The sequence below is a fragment of the Dermacentor andersoni genome, chromosome 4 (assembly GCF_023375885.2).
Source record: "Dermacentor andersoni chromosome 4, qqDerAnde1_hic_scaffold, whole genome shotgun sequence".
Classification (NCBI taxonomy): Eukaryota; Metazoa; Arthropoda; class Arachnida; order Ixodida; family Ixodidae; genus Dermacentor; species Dermacentor andersoni.
The window spans coordinates 163,383,970-163,397,923 of NC_092817.1; the positions used below are offsets into that span (position 1 = coordinate 163,383,970).

General features: G+C 42.6%; 1 protein-coding gene across 2 annotated transcripts in view; it reads right to left on the reverse strand.

Annotated features, from left to right (window-relative positions):
• Positions 1-13,954, reverse strand: part of LOC129386574 (uncharacterized) — a 33,339-nt gene that overhangs the window by 12,080 nt on the left and 7,305 nt on the right. For both annotated transcript variants that reach the window (XM_055074648.2, XM_055074647.2), the window contains exons 2-4: positions 10,959-11,098; positions 5,604-5,683; positions 584-661 (exon numbers count right to left, since the gene is read on the reverse strand). In XM_055074648.2, the coding sequence (XP_054930623.1) occupies positions 584-661; positions 5,604-5,683; positions 10,959-11,098 (298 nt within the window). The remainder of the gene's footprint in view (positions 1-583; positions 662-5,603; positions 5,684-10,958; positions 11,099-13,954) is intronic.

Sequence of the window (13,954 nt, forward strand, 5' to 3'; positions counted from 1 at the left end):
ACATCTTGATAATGCAATGCATCCGTGACTGATGCCGCAAGTTATATCAACGCGCAATGTTTGTTTCGCGGGAGAGTTTTAAATTATGTATCTTGTAAGTTTCCTTGCAACACCTTAAATGAAATCTCGCCAACAAGAGCAGTAATTAGACAGTTCTGTAAATACTTATATAACCGGTTCCATGTCAATTATGCAACAATGAATGTTTCTCAACAGTACTCCAAACACCATTCCATCTGTTTTATTCGCAAAGCTTGATGTGTCTTTCATTATTGTTTTGTGCACGATTAATGGGACAGCCTGTATACAATAACATCCACCCATCAAATTTTTCATACAAGTTGGGGTCCAAATTTGAGATCTTCCTTTGCTTTCACGATGTAGTATTAGAGACCCAACGTTGCCAACGACAGAATCAAGAGTAGAAGTGTCTACGACTGAACTGTTGTGATATATACGAAAGAGACCGCGAGACAACGACTACATGTTCAGCCAAAACTGATGCCACAACGAATAATCAATGACGCCATTCTTATATGTTGTGAACAATTTTAGTCCTTTTTGTACAATACAGCGCACTCACCTCCGAAGTTATGTGTAAGAACACCGCACTTCTCTTGGTCGCTCGCAAACTTTAGCGTGTATTGCAGCCCAGTTCCACCTAAGTGCAAATGGATGACGCATATGTTACGACAACCAACATTAAAAATGCACAAGTGCATCTGCAGAGAAACAAATGAGCATAGCACGTTTTAGAATGTCAGACATGAACAATCAGCCTATATAGCTGTTGCGGGCCAGAAACGAACGTGGTTTTAATAAAAAAGCACAGTTTATCGCGGACATTTATTTCAGCGCTTATTTCGCAAACAATAACTGTAAAATCACATGTTATACATCTATACCCATATCTGAGACGATCGCTATAGTTTTCAGCAGCCGTAAACAGCTTCATCATTGCATGCGATCTTTAGTCCATGAGAGTATAGACAAAGTGCCTAGATTTGGCGGCATTTACTGCACATAAGGATAATTTAGGACACTAAAGTGTTGAATGAAATATTGCAGAGGCTTTACGGTCTTGACAAACTTCGGCACAGCCACGTATGGAACCTATCAAATAGATGTACCAATGTTGGTATCTTCGATGAATGGTCACTGACACAAGCGTAAACATTCAAGTAGAAGTATGCCGGTCTGCGACATGGTGCATTTCTTACGGCCGTTGCTGTGCAACCTAGAAGATAAGGTTAGGTGAGTTCAGTGGTCAGTCTGACTCGAATCTTCTTTCGTTCTCACCGTAGCTCGGCTCAGTTCACCTATTCAACGCACACGATGCCTTACGTCACTGCTTCTGTCATCGCGAAAATTTGTAATGGTGCGAGCAGCTATAGGTGCGCCTTCTTTCCCGTGCGGCGACGTAGTTTTGCACAGAGTTTCCAATTGCTGGCAATGAAGTGATATTTTAGCCTTCTGGGTGTTTTCAGGTTTTTTTGTTTTGTCGTATTGGGAAAATGAGAGCACGGCAATCCTTAATTAAGAATACATAGCCAGAAATGCGGCATATGAGGCGCGCGAAACGGGGGGTGACCTCTCTGGGTGGTCGCTTGATTGGTGCTTCTTGACTGAATGGGCGTATGAGTTTACTAATTCAATTGATGTTTTCTAAGAAAGGTAATTATCAATTAGAATTTGCTTTGCATATGATACTCACTTCTGTTATAACATCTTTTCAAAAGTTCAACTATGCGGTATTAAAGCTCTGTGTTCCTGGACACTTTGATTACACTGTGGCCTATTATAACTAACAAACTGACAAGGAACCTAGAACTTTTGAACACTTAAGTGAAATTTACCGAAGATGCGCATAAATGGATCGTTTACATGCATCGATCAATATTCATTGGCTCTTAAGCTTGTTTGAAATAGCCGATTTGTTTTTCAACTCTGCCATATTGAACGACGCGGACTATATGTGCGACCTTGCGGCAAAACATGAGAAGAGAAACAGAGATATCTGTTCTTTAATATCGTTCAAGACATGTCGCAGTTTATGTCAGAATTATCCAATATAACACTTCAGTTAGTTATCTAGTTTGTCGAAAAGTAACTGCAAGTTTGCCTTCTTCTACGCACCTCGCTCTCATTAAAGTGCAAAACATTCATGCGACGTCAATCCCGCCGTCTGCAATGCGACAGAGCATGACCTTCAAGCTTCGATTCCAGTAATTGTTCGGGGATGCCTCCGAGAGGAGCAGACGAAGACATATTGGCAGTATTTCGTAGAAAAACTATTGAAGTAACAACAAAAGCCTTTTCAGTCAACTTCACGAGTCATAATATTCGATCGTCGTGCAAAACTTGAGCAAGATAGGAGCTGCGGTAAGCGAAAAACCTTTCTTTTACGATAGCTTGCACGAGTTCCATCCAGCTTCATCAATGTGCACGTATATACATACATATATATATATATATATATTTAAAACGGAGATATGAAAGGGAGTGAAGAAGAAGAGAGGACGAAGAGAACGAAGAGCTATGGAGGTCGGACTGTGCTACCACCATCACTGATCTCCGGTGAATGAACCCATTTTGTCCCATCCCATCCGCCAGATGCCCTACCAAGTGTAATCCTCCGCGCGCAAAGTGATTGCAGAAGAAGTCAAGGAGACGATGAACAAAGGCGTCGTTCAAGAGTCGTCAAGCCCATTGACCGCCCAGGAATCCTTGTTCAAAAAAAGATGAATCCAGGAGATTCTGCGTGGATTACAGACGTCTCTTCGCAGTGACAAAGAAGGTTGTCTATCAGCTACCGCGAATCGATGACGCCATTGATTGTTCAGATGCTGCTTCTTGTTTCTCAACACAGGATTGGTGAACGGGGTATTGACAGATACCTATAACATCTGACGACAAGGAAGAGAGCACTTTCTTGACTCTAGATGGCCCCTCCGAATTTAATGTTATGTCTTTTGGCCTTTGCAATGCTCTTGCTTCATTCGAAAAACTTATGGACACAGTACTATGTGGTCTAAGTGCCAGATATGCATGTGTTATCTCGATGATGTAATATTCGGCCGTGTATTTGAAGAACATAACGACAGCCTCAGTCTTGTTCTCGGCTGCATCGCAAAAACTGGGCTGGTTCTTAACCCCCAAGAAATGACGGTTTCGTGAACGCCAAACACTGGTCCTGAGACACTTAGTCGAAACAATGGCGGAATACCCGATCCTCATAAGATTGAAGCGGTCAGCTCCTTCAAGTCACCGCAGTAAGCACGATATCTTCGCTCACTCATATGCCTATGTTCGTATTTTCGTCGTTTTGTTGCCCGGTTTCCCGACATCGTTTACCCGTTGACAAGTATTCTAAAAAATGCGGCCTTCAATAAGGCACCAGAGTTTGACGCATCATTCTCTCACCTGAAGTTCACAGTAACGTCAGCCCCCCTCTTGCGTCACTTCGATCCATTTTGCCCAACTGAAGTTCACACGGATGCTAGTGGAATCGGAATAGGAGCGGGGCTTGTACAGCGTCACAGTGGCGCACATAATGTGGTCACGAACGCAAGCCGTTGTTGGAGTAAATCTGAACGCAAATATACAGTTACGGAAGACGAATTCCTGGCAGCTGTTTTCGCCGTACAGAAGTTTCGTTGTTGTCTTTACGGTAGACCAGTCAAATTAATCACCGATCAGCAGCCTGTGGCTGGTTGATTTGCGTGATTCCTGTGGCCATCGTTCACGTTGCGCGAGAAGAAGAGAAGACGAAGAGAACGAAGAGCTTTGGAGACCAGACTGCCCTACCACCATCATCGATTTCCTGTGAATAAATCCATTTTGTTGCTACTTCTCGTAACAATATATATATATCTATATATATATATATATATATATATATATATATATATATATATATATATATATATAGATAGATATATATATATATATGTATATATATGTGTATACCTGCCGTAGTTGCTTAGTGGCTATGGTGTTGGGCTGATGAGCACGAGGTCACGGGATCGGATCCCGGCCACGGCGACCTCATTTCGATGGGAGCGAAATGAAAAAACACCGGTGCACTTAGATTTAGGTGCACGTTAAAGAACCCCAGGTGGTCAAAATTTCCTTAGTCCCCTACTACGGCGTGCCTCATAAGCAGAAAGTGGTTTTGGCACGAAAACCTCATAATTATATATATATGTGTATATATATTGTGAGATCAGTTTCCGTGCCGAATTTTAAAAATGCCGGCCTCAGTGGGTATCAAGAAAGCAAGTGAGATTGTGATGAAGCGGATAACGCAGTATATAAGTGGTGGTCCATGGATTGGAGCTGCAGAGGCCAGGGCGTTCCATGGTGTGACTGCATATCGGATCTGCTGTCCGCGATTTTCACTTTATCGCAGCAGTACATTGTGCTTCACTAGGTGCACTAGGTACTGCGATGGAACTACTACCATATGTTATCACGCCTTGCATATAAGCCCCGTAGAGCGACGTTTTCTTTGTTAAGCTATTTTCAGATGCACAGCACGTTCACGCACAATATTTGTTCTTCTGTGGTACGCTGAATGCATTAAACTGCTCGGAAAATACTTGTAGAAATTTCGAGGAGTCTTAAGCTTCGCCTTTAGGAGTAGAACGTGATAGAATTGAAAGATCCCTGACTGCTTCTCCCGCTTCCCGGCAACTGCAGCCTATGTAACCGTAATGTTTACCGAGAAACACAGGCGGTAACGCCATGCGCGAAGACGAGCTTTCTTGTAGAAATGCGGCATCTTGCGTGCGCCGCGATGGCGTGGAGGTGAGCGTCATCTGGAGATGTTGTAAGGAAACAGGCGCGCAGCTCCATAATCTCCGAGACACCGTGGCTGGTCTAGGAATACTATAAATGCTGGAAAAGTGGTTTGTGTTTGACTTTTCTCCTAACATAATTATGTATTCTCTTATATTTAAATTAGATTCCGACGCCTAGTGTCTGTACATGGTGTGTAAGTCGCAGTTTACGACTTTTCTGGCGTATTTTACTTCGAGAAATTCAAATATTTCAGTAACTTCTTTGTGCTACACGGAGGACCTGCGTGGTTCGGTATGCGTAATTAGGCATGCTTGGGTTAAAATGACTTTTTCCCGAAACAACGGTGGACGCTAGGCGCGGGACGCCAACGCCGGATTTTCTGCGACACGGCACCCTAAACGGCATCGCGTTAGAATATTATTGACGACATCCACTGGCAACTCGCAGCCGCCAACCGCAAAATTAGTCATAAATTGAAGCAAAAGAAAACAAAAAGAAAACTTCGCACGACGCCTTCAGGTTCACATTGACGCCTGCTGTTCCGCACACCATCTCGTCAAACGCAGGCACCTGGGAATAGAGCGGCGGCCCAGGTTAGTAAAACTAAAAGGCACATTGAGGTAATTACAGTGCAACTTCATTTTGTTTCTAGACTGAGCGTTGACGCGACCAGTATGGCTCTGTATTTATTTGTCTGATTGCTGTGCAGAACTGTTTGATTTCTCGAGCACATATATTCGAGGCCAATCCAAGCGCATACGCGAATCACAATCGGCATATAGGTAGTGCATCATTGTCACCTTCCAGACTGCTGACTAGCATCCACGGATCTTCTTCCGCTTCTCCTCCTTCAAGTTTAGCCAAGAGCTGGTGCAGAACTCTGAAACAAGATTGAGAAAATGAAGGTGACACAGTGTATTCGCAGAATACATGCGCAAGTAAAGGCCGTTTGCTATGCACCTTTTGTATCCTATGTACATTTTTTTTGCAAGAGCGGCGCCGTCTTTTTCTATTTGGAGCTGTGAATTTACAGAATATTTGCCACAGGGGTTGGCCCATCAGACAAAACCAAAGCATGCTGTGAGACCAGGCTAGTTGGTATTCCATGCTGATGTAACCAGCGCAAGAGTCGACACGGAACACTAGTAAGGCGCCAAGGATAATTAAGGGCCCGCAAAGTAGGGCATCATATTATTTCGATAGCCGCCTCAGAACATGCGATTTTCAGCTGACAACACATGCCACATTGTGGCTATTTCTCTACCTTTCCGAAAATGCCTGGTCTCGTTTCCAGGAAAGCCGAGCGCGTACGCTGGAGGAAACTACGTGCGGCAATGGCAGGACCACTATTAGGCATGCTTCGATCGGGACGAACAGCGACCGCCTCGATGAACGCACGGCCGTGAGCTGGAAGTACACTCCGACTCTTTATTGCAGCGGTTCATGTACAGCCTGGACATGCGTGGATTATTGCAGGAGTTTTGCCGTTACAATAATAGTCAGTAAGAAGGATAAAATACACAAAGGCTCGCGTACCAAACTGTCAAACTTATTTCGGAGCACCCCCTTGCAGCATTTCCAATTATTGAGTTTAGGCGTTAAATTTTATGAATGAACATACGAAGTGACTCTATTTTCTTCTTGTATTCATTCATACGTAGCTTTCAACCGTTGCATATAGCAGGGGTCAAGATACAATTAGGCGGCATAAGACTTGTATCAGAGCCCCTGTAAATAGCTGTATTCGACGGCCCGGCATACGACTTCAATTCCTAGGCTTAAACTAGGCGTAAATTGCATTCGTCAGTGCCTGGAAGTTTTGATTTCTAATTATTAAAGCCTTTTCAGCATTAGCCATTTTTTTTAACGAAAGGCTGAGACAATCGGCACATTTCCTGGCCCGCCGTGTGAATCTAATGTTCGTTATTATAATCTGCATATTAATGATATCGTAAGAGTCTGAATTATTTCTGATGTTCAAGAAATTGCAAGATTGCTGTGGGAAGATTTCTTCGTTTCAGCAAACACAAGGTGGGGTGAAATACGACGGTACTACATCTGCCAGACGTTTTGGCAAATACTTCTTGAAGTTTCGAAATATAGGGTTCCAAAGATGAAAAGATAATCCCTTCGGCCAGATTTAATTCTCGCTGGAAGACATGGGAAATCGCCTGCTAATGTCTGATCACGTTCTTCATGACATCATATGTACCAATGACCAATTGGTAAAATGGTGCAATTTCGGAAAGGAATCCAGCGATAGCATAGGGCATGTCCACTTAGCACCAAAAGCAAGACATGGCGACGTTTGCAATATCCGCGTGCGAACATGTTGGTAAAAAAATTTCGTTCCACAAAACTATTTAGATATTTACAAGCTAGCTGGCTTCAAAGCTTCGCGGTCCGTTCATGAAGAAATAACTGAAAACATGTCCTGTAGCCTTAAACCCCTAGCAGGTGCAGATATCTTTAGCTCTGGCAGGCAGCTCCAACAAATGCACTCAATAAATTAATCAATAAAAGCCATTGAGGATAATTTATTGAAAAAGCTAGGCACTAAGTGTTGCACAATTCCTCCGGTTTACCTTCGTCACACTACGTACAGAATAAAGATGTCCTCTCTACCATGTTGTACCAGCTCACTTCCGCTAAATGCATTCCATATTTCATTCGTCCCAGATCTAGCTGCTCCTATTACTAGCAGCAACTTCTTGTCCTCCTTCTTGTTTCTTAGTGAAACGGCGCAACCCACTCTGGGGTATCGGGCATGAGTCGTGTAGTGAAAAGATTTTATCATTTTTTGAAAAAAATTGGGTGATGTAAGTATCTTGTAAATTGGTATTAAAATGTCCGCTGTTATAAATATGAAAGCTCAAATATCTGAATATTGAATTAAAATTATGTGAGCATAAGAAGTAAAATATTTAAAAAAATACCAGTCTCTTCTTCACAATTGGGGTTTCACAAATATGCTGTGCCTATAGTTTCTTTTTCGCTCATTTTCATTTTTCTTTTTCTTATTATGTCTAAAGACCCATTACTTATGTACTAATAAAGATAGCACTAGCATCTGCGCTGATATGGCTGCAGTGTTCGTGTAGTTGTTGTCTGCTACATTTCAGTGCTGCGATCGCGTGCTGTACGTAATTTACTTTTACCTACGATTTGGAGTGTGTAGGAGGCTAGCGCTATCGTAGTGACTTCAACATAAGTGTATTTTTCCCTATCTGCACGCTTCTTGCAAATGTCGATTTGGCTGAAAGAGAAAGGCAGCAGCACCAACGAATCAGAAGCTAATTTCAAGTATGGGGTCTCGTTGAGAGGAATGAGGGTGAGAAGAAACGATGTCGAAAGGACCGACGCCCCACACAGTTTGCTCCTCGTCCTGTTCACATCGTTTCTTCTCGCATTCATTCCGCTCAACGACACTCCATGGTACACCATGTTGGCCTGCAGTCAACGCTATACCTTCTAGTATGTCAGGCATAATTGAGAAAGAGACGTTTGGGGCCCCCTCTTACAAAAACGTTTTTCTAATATACATTATTAGCATCGCATACGGATGCAACACGGAAAGAGAAATTTTCTCCTGCTGAATTATTGAAACAAGCGTTGGTGGCACCGGGCGATGGCTGCACTCCGCTGCACCCCTGCGCTTGCGACGGCAAGCAGAGACGTGCACGATGGGCACACGACACGCTTTCGTCTCAGCCGCTTTTCTCATTTCCTTTAATTATCTTCCAACAGCATGGGAAAAGGCGCTCTTCACTGACGAACTCTTTTCTTTCAATTGTTTTGCCACGTTAACCGTGTGAGATTGAAAGTGAATGGCAAAACGGTTCGCTCTCTGAAGGGCTCGTGACATAAAGCGCTCTTCAAAACTTCTGAAATAGTTCGAAGTACTTGTAAGCCTGGGACCAGTGAAAATAAATACAGCCACAGAACATCTGATAGAGCGAATTCCCACAAAAGTCGTAATGGAGAGAAAATAACATGCTATTGACAACGTGAAAAGTAGATCGCACAAATACGACGAAGCTATGTACAACGCCAATAGAGGAACACAAGAGCGGTTACTGCTTGCAAGGTTCCACTATGCTTGCAAGTAGGTTTGGTTCATGCATTCTTTCTCGTCTAAAGAACAAAGGCGCGGGAACCACGAGTACCAGTTTTTGTCGTGTCGTAGCCATATAGTCATCCTCGTCTGGTGGTTGCCCAGCATCTTTATAATTGTTTGTGTATCTGCATTTGGTACGAACGGGTGGATGTCCTATTTTCCCTTTATTAATATCTAATACAAGGAAAAATTACCTTTGGAAACCGTATCACCATCATCATCATCAGCCTGGTTACGCCCACTGCAGGGCAAAGGTCTCTCCCATACTTCTCCAACTGCCCTGGTCATGTACTAATTGTGGCCATGTTGACCCTCCAAACTTCCTAATCTCATCTCATCTAAACCGTAACGTTCTGATAATACCTAGACTTGCTAAGGCGCATGACATCCGACCAAACTAGTAAACACTTAATGTTAAACAGACACAACTGTGAATTGCCAACGAAACGCGGCCACGCCACAGACAGCCTAACTATTGATGAAGACAACGTAAAATACCCAAGTTATTAGGAGTACACGGTACTGCAATTACAACGTTGGCTTCGACGGCGTCTTCCCACTAAGGAAGCAGTATGCTCGGGCCTGGCAGGTGGAAACTTGAGCTTGCCTTGTCAATGGGGTGGCGCCTGCTGAACACGAGGTCGTGCGTGTGACCCCTGCCGGCGCGGCCGCAGTCTCATGGGGTGCAAAGAGAAACGCTCGCGTACCGTGCTTTTGGTGAACGGTAAACAACATAACTTTGCAAAAATTTATGTCGAACCCTCCAATACGCTGTTCTCCATAACCCAGTATGCGACTTCAGGGGTTAAACGAAGCACGTGTTTAAGGTTGTGATCTCTTCACGTGCTATAACGACCATTCCCTAGACGCTGCTTTCAGTATAGAAATGAAATGTGCCTTGAGTAACTTCCTGCTGTCGCTGTCTTCTCCTACGTATAAAGGTTCGAAAAGAGAAAGATAATTTGAAAGAAGGCAGAGAGGTCGACCTGAGCTCGGCCATAGCCACTCAGCAACCACGGCGGGTGATCCCTATGTTTGAAAGACACCCAAGGAACCCACTTACCGCTTTCGGGGATCGCTGCTGAACTTCTTCAGGATCTGAGCGTGCAGTTCTCGCCATTATAAGGACTACTAAGGCAGATTTTAAAACTGTTCGATGATACAACTATGCGTCAATTTGAAATTAAACACGATGTGTGAGCTTTTTACACTGCTGCTGTAAAATGAGAGCGGGGTTTAATGCTTTCCGCTGGTTCTATAAATGACCATCTTTATGAATAACGGAAAATTTTAAGGCTAGCATATGACGCCACTCAAACAAATCCGAATTCAGTAATTTTTCCGCCATTGTGCCACTTGTCGCTCTCGGTGGCATATTCGTACCAATAAAGTAGTTTTTCGAGTTTTAAGAGGTACTGTCGGAGACATAAAGCTGTGAAAGTTTTGCAATCAACTCGTCAGCGCTCAAGGAACTTGTATGAGCGATGGCACGAAATGGTTTTTGTAAATTATCTGCTCTTTCTTTAGCTGCATAGCTCCTAAAACAAAGTTTACATCGTCCATCACTGGTTGCTATCCACTGTTCAGGCCCTGCATCAGACGAAGAACTGTACTTCTTCTATAGAGCTCTACAGAAAGTTCTTATATGACATTGTGTTCACGACTCCTGTGGAGTTGAGGTTGATGTAGCCACAAATGTTCTCACCGAAAAATATCACTTATGTGTTATGCTCGACTATCGGCTAAGATTCATTACCGTTTTGGAAAGAAAGAACAAACAAACTCAAGAAAATAGAACACTTTGATCTATTCATAGATTGCATCAGTGTGCGTTTTGGTGTTGAGGGTTTTTCTATTCGATATTACAATTGCACACTGGTTGCCACATCGCTTGTTTTTATTCGGGTATTTTTTTTTATCCTCGGAGTCAGTATTTTTTCTTGCTCTCTATTTGATGAAATACATGTCGCAAAATATCTTGTTTAAATTACAAAGGAACAGAAAGCTTCATGCTCAATGTAGAAGGAAGACCACTTACTTTTTATCCCCCATTTCGTAATGTACTTCGAACTCGTAATCCGTCTGGTTCAAAAACAACTTTGAAGCGTATATACACTGATCATTTGATATGTTATAGCTTCGCTGCTTCAACCAAACTTTTTCGGTAGTGTTCAAGCCCTGCGGAAAGCATCGAATAATAACATACGCTTTTAGTCGCCTGTGTATGATGACCATACTTCAGATATTCAAGAATTTCTTTACTGTGTAGAATTTCTTTCCATCGCGATTGTAATACGCGTAGGCAATTAGTGTTTCCGTTTCTATGTGAGCGCTCTCTCTAAGAAATAAACAATTCGTTGTTCGTTACACCTCGTCTTATCATCGTGACCTTCAATTATATTTTTCCACAGTATAGTATACTTAGCGAAAAAACAACAATTACAGAGCAAACGGGGCTTAGCCGATAATGAAGGTCCGGATTCTGAGCAGTAATTGCGGCTGGGCAGACTATGTAGTGATCAGATATGAGACCAATTGGTGTTTTATAACACCAGCAGAATAAGTCTCAAGGCAAAAAAAAAGAAACGTGAACGAAGCATGGGGTGGCATGCTACTGGTTGGCCCGAACCTCCAATTAATAAGTGAAGCTTGCAACTGTGTTCGAATAATCAATGAATAAGTACGGAATAATGCGCACGCTATAAAAGGCCACTTCTTCCGTGACAACAGAAGTTTACACCACAATGTCCGCATGGAGCGCAATATATGACGGGTAACAAACACGATAAATATATTTTGACGGAGTAGTTCTCCGGAAATCCGCAAGGTGGAGAGAAGTAGTCAATAAAGGGAAAGTCAGACATCCACCCGTTTGTAGCAAAATGCTACAAAGTAAACCCATACGGCTTCCTCGAAAGAGAAGCCTCTTGAAGAAGACTACTTCTCTCCACCCTGCGGATTTCCGCACAACTATTACGTCAAACTGTTGCCTTTGCTTCGAGTTGTTGGCAAATTCGACTTCGCCCTGCCATCTGCCAGCTGCCTGGTTAGCTCAGATGGTTGAACGGCTGCCCCGGAGAGGCGGTGGTCCCGGGTTCCAGTGCCAGACCAGGACGAATTTTTCTTCAAGAGGCTTTTCTTTCGAGGAACCCATATGGGTTTTCTTTCTAGCGTTTTGCTACGAGCGGGTGGATGTCTGATTTTCCATTTATTCACAATAAATATAAGGCACTTTTTTATGTATACGCCATTTATAGGAACAGGAAGCCAAGGTGACCAAAGCAAGATCACGTGCAACCTCCTGGCGAACGTCGCGTTCTTCATTACTGCAGAGAAGCCGCACGTAACCATACCTTTCTTAAGAAGATTCACTCAAAAGGATGACAGTTTGCAACCCTCTAATGTCTTTACTAAGTGCTACCTCAGTAGGCTATACTCTGCATTAGTGTTAGGGGTGATAATGCAATATCAGACGGACAACTCATTATTTATTGCTACATATTTTTATTAAGACATCTGGCTATATATAGAATACCTACCATACCTTCAAGCAAATTTTCAAAAAAGACCTTGGAACAACTGCTACTTGTTGAAAAATAAAGGTATATAAATTATTGCTTTAGGAGCTGAACCCTTCAGTGTTTGTGATTTGCCGCAATATTATGTACAAAATGTGGATTTTTTTTTTATTATCATATGTATGTGTGTGTTGTTTGAAATGTTTTATCTCTGTTCCATCATATTGCTGCACCTATAAGAGTGGCTCAGCCCAAGCCGGATTGAAGTAAGCCTTTAGACGAGTCCCCTAAGACATATTTCTTCTAGATGTGCCTTGTATAGAGGATTCAATAAAGAAAGAAAGGTGTGAGTCTCAAGGTCTAACACTTCATTTTCATTTCATTTATTTCTCCTTAAATGCCCGAAGGCATTACATAAAGGGGGACATAAAGACATGTGAATTTCAATGATTTGAACAAAAATGAGAAAGAAATACAGCAGAAATACTATCGGGGAAGTAAAAAAATACAGTTGATAATACATTGAAAAAAGAAAGTTAAACAGTAGAAAAAAATGGAAAAACTTAGAGAAGGCAGATATATTTAAGATGTGTTAGTGAAAGGAACTGTGGTCGTCTGAGGCTGCGTAGTGCATCGTTAGTTTTTCGCGGAATTCTTCGCATTCGGCGTATGCTACTCTGTGTTCTGGGAAGGAATTCCACAACACTACTGCATTAGAAAAAAATGCTGAGTTCATATATGCCGTGTGGCCGTCTACAAGCGCTATTGCATTGGTATGGCTGAGTGGAGAGGACGCGTTATGTTGTGGTTTTCGCAACACGTGGCGTGATTTCGGGTGATAGAAGAAACGGTAGAACAGGCAACAGCGAGATATGACACGGCGGTATGGGAGCGGTGACAGACCAAGTGATTACTTGAGGGACGAAACATTGACGTAAGACGAGCAATTTGAGATGATGAAGCGAGCAGAACAGTTCTGGATCTATTCCAAATGCGCGGTTAGATGTGCTTGAGAGGGATGCCAAATGGACCATGCGTATTCTAGATTTAGACGGACGAATGTTAAGTACGTCAACTTTATAACCTCTTGTGATGCAGTGCTCAGATTAAGACTTAAATAGCCCAGCGTTGGTGAGGCATTGGATCAAAATATTTCTATGTGGTTTTTCCATATGGGATCACAATGTCATATGTATTCCGCGGTATTTGTATGCTGATGTGGCTTCAATAGAGACACTATTTATTGTGTTGGTGTTGGTATTAAGGGTGTTCTTGTGAGTAAATGACATTGATTTGAACTTTGCGGAATTTAGTGGCATATGTCATTTGTGGCACCAGTCGTCAATGATGTCTAATCAAGTCGTAATTGCAAGGAATCATTATACGAGTTAATTGGGTTGTAAATGACGCAGTCATCAGCAAATAGCCATGGTTTTTCAGTAATGTTAGCCGGTAGGTCATTAAAATATAATAAAGATACCAAAGGGGATAATCAAGCACCCTGGGGTACTCCTAA